This window comes from Montipora capricornis, chromosome 5 (assembly GCF_036669925.1).
Source record: "Montipora capricornis isolate CH-2021 chromosome 5, ASM3666992v2, whole genome shotgun sequence".
NCBI classification, from domain to species: domain Eukaryota; kingdom Metazoa; phylum Cnidaria; class Anthozoa; order Scleractinia; family Acroporidae; genus Montipora; species Montipora capricornis.
Window position 1 is genome coordinate 13,810,428 of NC_090887.1, and position 7,500 is coordinate 13,817,927.

Below are 7,500 nucleotides of genomic sequence, written 5' to 3' on the forward strand. Positions count from 1 at the left end.
CCCCCCCCATCACTTTTCTAATGGTCCGTCCCTAAGCGTTCGGTTTGATCCTTAATGAGGGAAAGCAAAGGCGAAACAACAATCATAATGTGGCCAGACTCGCCAGTAAAGCCGTCAAATACCATAGGTAGTTTATCAACTGGCTTTGGAAAATCTGTAATTTCTCAAGCTCTACCAAATACGTTCTTTTCCTTCAGCACTGCAGATATAATCTCTTCTTTTTGATGCTTCTCGCTAAACTTGAATTGTTCACACACTTTTGAAAAAGAGAAAATAGATCCGCCATGTTTGCTTTCAAGTAATGGAGAGGGACATGGACCAGGCTTCCAGAATATGGAAGCCTGTTTCTTACTGGTCAATTTTAGGGAAAGGAATATGTCTCTCTCGTGAGGAGCCGTTAGTGGGGAGGAGCGTTGCGTGACGACCCTAATAACGGCTGCGAAAGAGACTAGATTTGTAAGGGAATCCCGATAAAAGGCTTAAGAAGATAATTATACAAAAAATTCGCAATCAAAAAGCCTAACCTTATTGCCATTGTGGGTAGCTTCCTTCCTGTGTGGTTATATTCCAGATCCAACGCGATTTCAACCATTTCCTGGTTTTTTGAGAAATGGCTCAAATTGATCACTTATTGTGGTGTGACAAGTGACCGGAAGCTCATGCAACAGAGGGTGGGCGGCTACTGAGAAACACTAGTTTTCGGGAAGGCGGTTTTCCTCTACGTTCTTCCCACTCCCCACCCCGTCGTTTTGTCACCCAGTCCTGACCTATCCCACGCTCTTCCAACATAGCGTCTTATCATGTTTCGTAGCGACAACAACCTCTACCTCCTGCAAGCAGGCTACATTACTCATTAACTCGGAGAGCGATAACTTTGAATTTGTCAACAATGGATCGCTTTAATCTAACCCAAAATCATTCAGATAGTCAAAACTTCCTATAGAGGTTTTGCACAGCAGCCATGTTGCATAGCAGGAACAATGAAAATGTTTTGCATGAGAAAGCACATTTGTTCCCATGGGAAAAAAAGAATCTATTTTCCCTGCCATGCAACATGGCTGCCGTGCAAAACCTCTATTTATGATCCATTTCCTTCGCAATTCATGTAGCTTTTGTTGTTTCTATTTTTTGGCGTATCGTGCCACGTACCAGTCTTATTTCATGTTAAAATAAGTTAGAATCTATTATAATTGTTAGTATCTTAATTATCCTATTTTAGTTCGAACCTACGATCTATCTTAGAACTGCAACTTAGGAATAACTACAGTTGGCTTCTACATCTGTAAACTTTCATCATCCAGACTACGAACATTAGTCTGTGCAAACTACGGACTTATTTGCTATCGTTCGATTTTGATTTGTCAATTCACCATCAGTGGAGAGATTTATTATCACGTTTACGTGAAACGGCAAATGTCAGCTTGCTGTTTCACGTTTCACGTAAAATAAAGAGAAGGTTGTGACTTTAGCTGCGTGACCCACGGCAACTCGACTATTTAGGTACTAAAACTCGGAGTCTTTTTAAACATTTTTTGTAGAAAAAAGATGCTATATAATTATGAAAATCCTCACCCGTGAAATTTTGAGAATTTCGATGAAGCTCTTTTGTCAGTCAAGAGATTCATGAAGAAAATTGCGGCAAGGCCGGTGGCTCAGTTGATTGAGCACGGGCTGTCACGCGGGAGGTCGTGAGTTCAACTCCGGCCGGACCAACACTCAGGGTCTTTAAATAACTGAGGAGAAAGTGCTGCCTTTGTAATTACATCTGCAAATGGTCAGACTCTCTAGTCTTCTCGGATAAGGACGATAAGCCGGAGGTCCCGTCTCACAACCCTTCAATGTTCATAATCCTGTGGGACGTAAAATAACCCGCACACTTGTCGAGGGGGACATTGGGGTGTATTAGAAACCAAAAAACCGAAGAAAAAATCATCAAAAATCGCAAAACCGCAAAAAAATTCGGCCAAAACCGAAAACCGCATACAAAACCGTAAGAAAACCGATACAATGGTGACAAGTGCGGCGTACAGAGCAAACTGCACTAACACTTTATTTCATCAAAGTATTTGTGAATGTCATGGACTTGTCTAAAGCCTTCATATCTTTTAGTACCTGCTAAAATCATAGGCTTTATTTCTGCCGCTCTCTCGAGCCCGGACTTTGTGGGCTCAATTTCCGTAAAGCAGCTGGTAATGGAGCCATGTTAACTTAGAAGAATTTGCACACAAGTCCTCTCTAAAGTTGCAATTTTGCAATTGCAAAAAGCTATAGCTCTGGAAACTTCAATCAAAACTCTCTAATTGAACATTTTTATTTGATAACTAAGACCTGACAGTTTGGAAATTCGAATGGAATGTTTAATATTGGTCTACTGACATGCGATTGCATTGAGGCAGCTAACCGGTACTGTTTGTTCCTTGTTTTACATAGCTGCAGGAACTTGCTCAAAAGTGTAAATATACACTTTTATATTTCTTCGCGCGCAACCCTAAAAGAGATTTTCACGGCTACATATGATTGCGTTTTGCCCAAAATACCCTAAGTGAGACCAAAGTCCGAAATTTACACTCCTAAGCGAGACGACGAGCATCCCTCCCCCTTTTTGTATGGGAGTTTCATATTATTTTTATTACTGATGAATTGCACCGTGGTTGAATGAAGATTAAATAAATAGATAACACTCTATTCGAGATCAATTGCCGCTCAAATCTAGGAAAAACCGGAACCCAAATAGGTCAAAATAGAAAAACCCAAAAAGCACATCGGATAACAAAACCGAAAAACCGCTCGTGTTTTTTACGAAAACCGAAAACCAGATGCTAAAAAACGAAAAACCCGCAAACCGCAATGAACACCAAAACCGAAAAACCGAAGTCTTTCGGTACAAAAACCGAAAAACCGATCTAAAAAATAGCCAAAACCGCAAAACCGAAAATCCCAATGTCCCCCTCCTTGTCGCAAAGAGTAGAGCATGTAGTTCCCGGTGTTGTGGTCTGTCTTCTGTGATGTAACATGGTTGGGAGGGTAAATACAGATCTCCATTTTAACCAGCTATGCTGAACTGGAATTTCTGTATAAATAATGTGTATATGTATAAAGTATATAAATAAGGAGTCAGTTATGAACTGTCTGTAACCATGTAACCTAATTTTTTCTCCTTTGGCATATCTGAAAATGGTTTTGGGGTACCTTTTTCCCACAAACAACTTTTTATGTAAAAGAAAATTTCATGTATACGGCAAACGCAAAAATGCCTACTTTCACGTAGAAAATGGCGGGAACATCATGGACACGTGGTCAGTTTTGCCGTCCACGTTTCACGTAAACGTGATGCTAAATCTCTCCAGTATTTACAGCCGTAACATTGTACAATGCCTTGGTTGATTATTTTTTCTGATTGTTTGTACATTAAATCGCCTTGAATCAACGACTGCTTGAAAGCTTTGGAGTATTGGCAACCTCTGTTGGCTCCGCATTACTTATCACGTCAGATCACGGATAAGGGAAATTCTAGGATTTTAATATGAAGCTCTAAGAAAAAATTGAGTTGCTCCAAACTTAGCGGTAAATTGCACAAGCCCATGAGTGTCTAGAGAGCTTTCATTCCAGTGAAAGCCACCATAATCTTATGCAAAACATGTACAGGACATGCCACAGATGTGTCCCTTTTTACCTCATTGATGACGATGTCTCAATGACGTATACTGAGGGGGCTTCAGGTGTTCACTGGATCATTCTATCAATGGGCTATTAAATTTTGGGTTTTGTTCGGGCGGCCGAAGTAGTGTAAGAATGTGCTCGAAACGGAAGCGCGAAGCGCAGGTAGGAATCTTCCCTGCCCTTTTATTTCATTATTTTCAGGGGTAGTTCTGAAGTTTCCATTGAGTTATCAAAATTAATTAAAGTCTTAAAAGTAGTAGTAGAATATATATCCAATTCTCTACGTTTCATCAATGAGGTGTCTCACAGAGGCTTTGATTACATCTGGTGCCCTTTCTGCTCAGAAATTGGTTTAGTTTGTAAATATGTTGTTTACAGGTGCCTCGGGTACGGTATTAATTCAAGAAAGTGGAGACAGGGTCGCTGACTACAGTGTACAGTCATTTATATCCGGGAAAAAAGTGCGAATCGTAGACTTTTTTGGCACATCAAAGAGGCTGGAGTTCAAAAACAGGACGATCTTTTGGCTTGGAGGCTCAACTAAAATCCCTCTCGGAAGGCCTGATTGTGGGTTTGAAAAGGAATTCTGCCCGGATATCGATAAAGGTTTGAAACAATTTACGTTATGTCTGTACAACACGATTTGCAAGAGGCAACTTAGTCCGGCGAGGTGATGGCCTGCAGTGATTTACTAGCGTCTTGAACGGCTGCGATGATTTTACAATTGAACATTTCAGCAATAGAATGATGACAAGACGCGTAACTCTCCAAAACCCTTGGATTTAAGGTCATATTTTTAATAAACCGATTTCTAGGGCACATAGTTTCGTTTCAAGAGATTTCCCTGAAAATTTGAATTCGAAAAAGTGCGAACCAAAAATTGCCCGAAGCGGAAAATACCATAATACTCTGTCTTTGTCCACTCAAATGTTTCCAGTAACTGTTGGGACTTGCAATGGTCCCAAGAGAAAACAAAAACAATGCTTATTCAAAATTTGAGTGGACAAACAAAGAGTATTATGGTATTTTTCCGCATCGGGCAATACAAAGAAAATGCATAGGAAAATGAAGCACCTCTGGTAAAGTACAAATGACTGGATGGCTACCCGAATTCAGTTTATCAGATTCAGCACTCGTACTCTTTCAATTTGACTGCTGTTGGTAGTTATTTTTATGGTCTCATAGATGAGAAATCTATTTGGAGTCCTTCATACCTTCATAGTTCTCTACTCTGAGAGGACTGTTAAGTCATAGTTAATGCATGGAGATGGTTATGAAACTGGACAAGTTCCTTTGTTTTATGTTTTTGTCCGTATTTTTGGCCTTGACCCTGCACAAAACACGCCTTTCTTCGAGAAGATAACCAATCAAATCCTTCAATTAAGTTATGCGCAACTAATTTGCGAACCTGTGCGAAGCGAAAACAAAAGATTATGCAGGGTCACGGTCAATTCAACATCGATTGCAAAAACATTGTTCTCGCTTTTGAAAGCTCTAAGGTTTCATAACCAGTCCCTCGATTAACTATGGTTAAGTGTTACGATTTGCAGATTGTACCACTCACTTATGTTAGGACATTGAGTGTTGGTCCGACAGGGGATCGAGCCCGTAGCCTCCGCACGGAAGTCTGAGCCAACTAGTCTGGGGTATAGACAATGCAAATACATACTTAATTGACCACTTCCCATGGGGGATATTCAGGACCAATGAAACACAATCAAAGAAACGACAGAACACTACAACAACTGTTAAGAAACCCAACTACCCACATACCCCATGAAGAGGGGCTTCAGGCTATTCGCGAAGCCTTGAATGAAAGATTAAGTCCAGAGATTTCCACCGAAAGGATGGAGGAATTAGCAATAATTTTGAATTCAATGGACACCATTTTCTTCCGAAATTGGGTACTGCCAATGGAACAAGGATGGCGCCAAGTTATGCTAGCTTATTTATGGATAGATTAGAGAATAGTCTTCTTGATGGGTATCACAAGAAACCGCACACATGGCTTAGATATATTGACGATATCGTTATGATTTGGACGGAAGGCGAGGAGGAGCTGAAGGTTTTTTTGTCATATCTTAATAGAGCTCATGACACTATCAAGTTTACTTGGGACTGATCACAAAAGAGCGTTAATTACTTGGATGTTACCATTGTTACTGATAATGGCAACTTCACCAAGGATCTCGTCGTTAAGCCTACTGATAAGCATCAGTATCTAGATTTCCGTTCATACCACCCTCGAGGATGTAAGAGAAGCATCTCGTATGCCCAGGCTCTTAGGTTGTAATGGATATGTTCATCGGATGAACACGAAACAGGGATTAACTTGTAGTTTTACTTGTTGTTTTTTTCTTCAATATATACTTCACTCTACTTCTATGTATTGAGCACTGTTTTGCGAAAATCAAGTTTCACACTTTATACCGGCACCACGTTTAGGCTTGTCGAGCACTCTACGATAATCCGCGATGGAAAAATTCAACATCAGCTACTCAACCAAGAATATACCTTTACCATCACGCAACGACTACCTTCAACGACTTATCGAAAAGACCGAGCAATTTTTACGCAGAATGCGCTGGAAAGCCCACTTTTATCTCAACCACGACACGACCTCGTCCTCCAAGGAAACTTACGGCTTCAAATCAACCAAGAATCCACCTCCCATCGAGGACGACATACTAAAGATGATCCAGTCCGTAAAATTCAAGCAATTAAACAGCCCCTTCCTCAGTAAGCTAAAGAAAGACACCGACCTCATCAAAAATGAACCCAAGCTACTAATCGCCGTCAACAAAACAACCAACTTCTACAAATTAGATCCATCTACATACAACGATCTGCTAGAAATAATAACGGGCTACGCATCACCATAGAAGCTAACAAGCAAATAATCAACTTCCTAGACCTCACATTTAACCTTAACCGAAGCACTAATCAACCATTTACAAAGCCGAATACTTCACTGCATCACCGCGAGAGCAACCACCCGCCAATCACTACAAAGAACATTCCCGCCGGCATCAACAAACGACTGTCGTCCCTATCATCTGACAAAGCATCCTTTGACCAAGCTACACCTCCTTACCAGAAAGCACTCGACGAAGGTGGACATCACTACAGTCTGCAGTAGGAACCAGCCAAAATAAGCAAACGGAAAAACCGATAACGCAACAACATCCTCTGGTACAACCTTCCTTTTAACAAGAACACCAGTACCAACATCGGAAACAAATTCCTCGCCCAAGTAGACAAGCACTTTCCCAAAAATCATAACCTCAGAAAAATCTTCAACCGAAACACCATCAAGATCAGTTACAGCTGCATGAACAACAGGAAACAAATAATCGACAACCATATGAAACGCATCCTAACTGCACCTATACAGACTGATGATACCGCCGCCGCCGCCACAACATTAGGGAGCTTACGAATCGACGACGTTTGCACGACGACGCCGTTAGATTGCGTGATATGACCTCTGCGCATGCCTATATGGGCCCTCGCCAGAGTCGCGCCAAAGTCGACGACGTTGGTGAGCGCGATTTGCCGGCGTCTCGAAAATAACAGGACGTGAGGTTAGTTGTTAAAGTTTTCTGAATGTTTCTCTCGATGCTTCAGGTTTTTTTTCCAAATAAATCATTGATCAAGTATCAATCAAGTTCTTGGCACATGTTTTTGATTTTTTTCTGTTTTCATTCAACTGATTCAAGTGAGTACCTTCTGCAGCGCCATGGCAAATAAGCTTACCGCTACTGAAACTGAAAGCACGACAAGGTATGAATGAAAAGTCGATTGTTATATTAAAAATCTTTTATTTTAATTACATTTCAC

The 7,500-nt window shown here is 40.9% G+C and overlaps 1 protein-coding gene across 1 annotated transcript in view; it reads left to right on the forward strand.

The window, feature by feature from the left end:
• Positions 1-7,500, forward strand: part of LOC138049570 (atrial natriuretic peptide receptor 1-like) — a 96,203-nt gene that overhangs the window by 16,757 nt on the left and 71,946 nt on the right. The window contains exon 5 of the mRNA XM_068895911.1: positions 4,039-4,266. Within this exon, the coding sequence (XP_068752012.1) occupies positions 4,039-4,266 (228 nt within the window). The remainder of the gene's footprint in view (positions 1-4,038; positions 4,267-7,500) is intronic.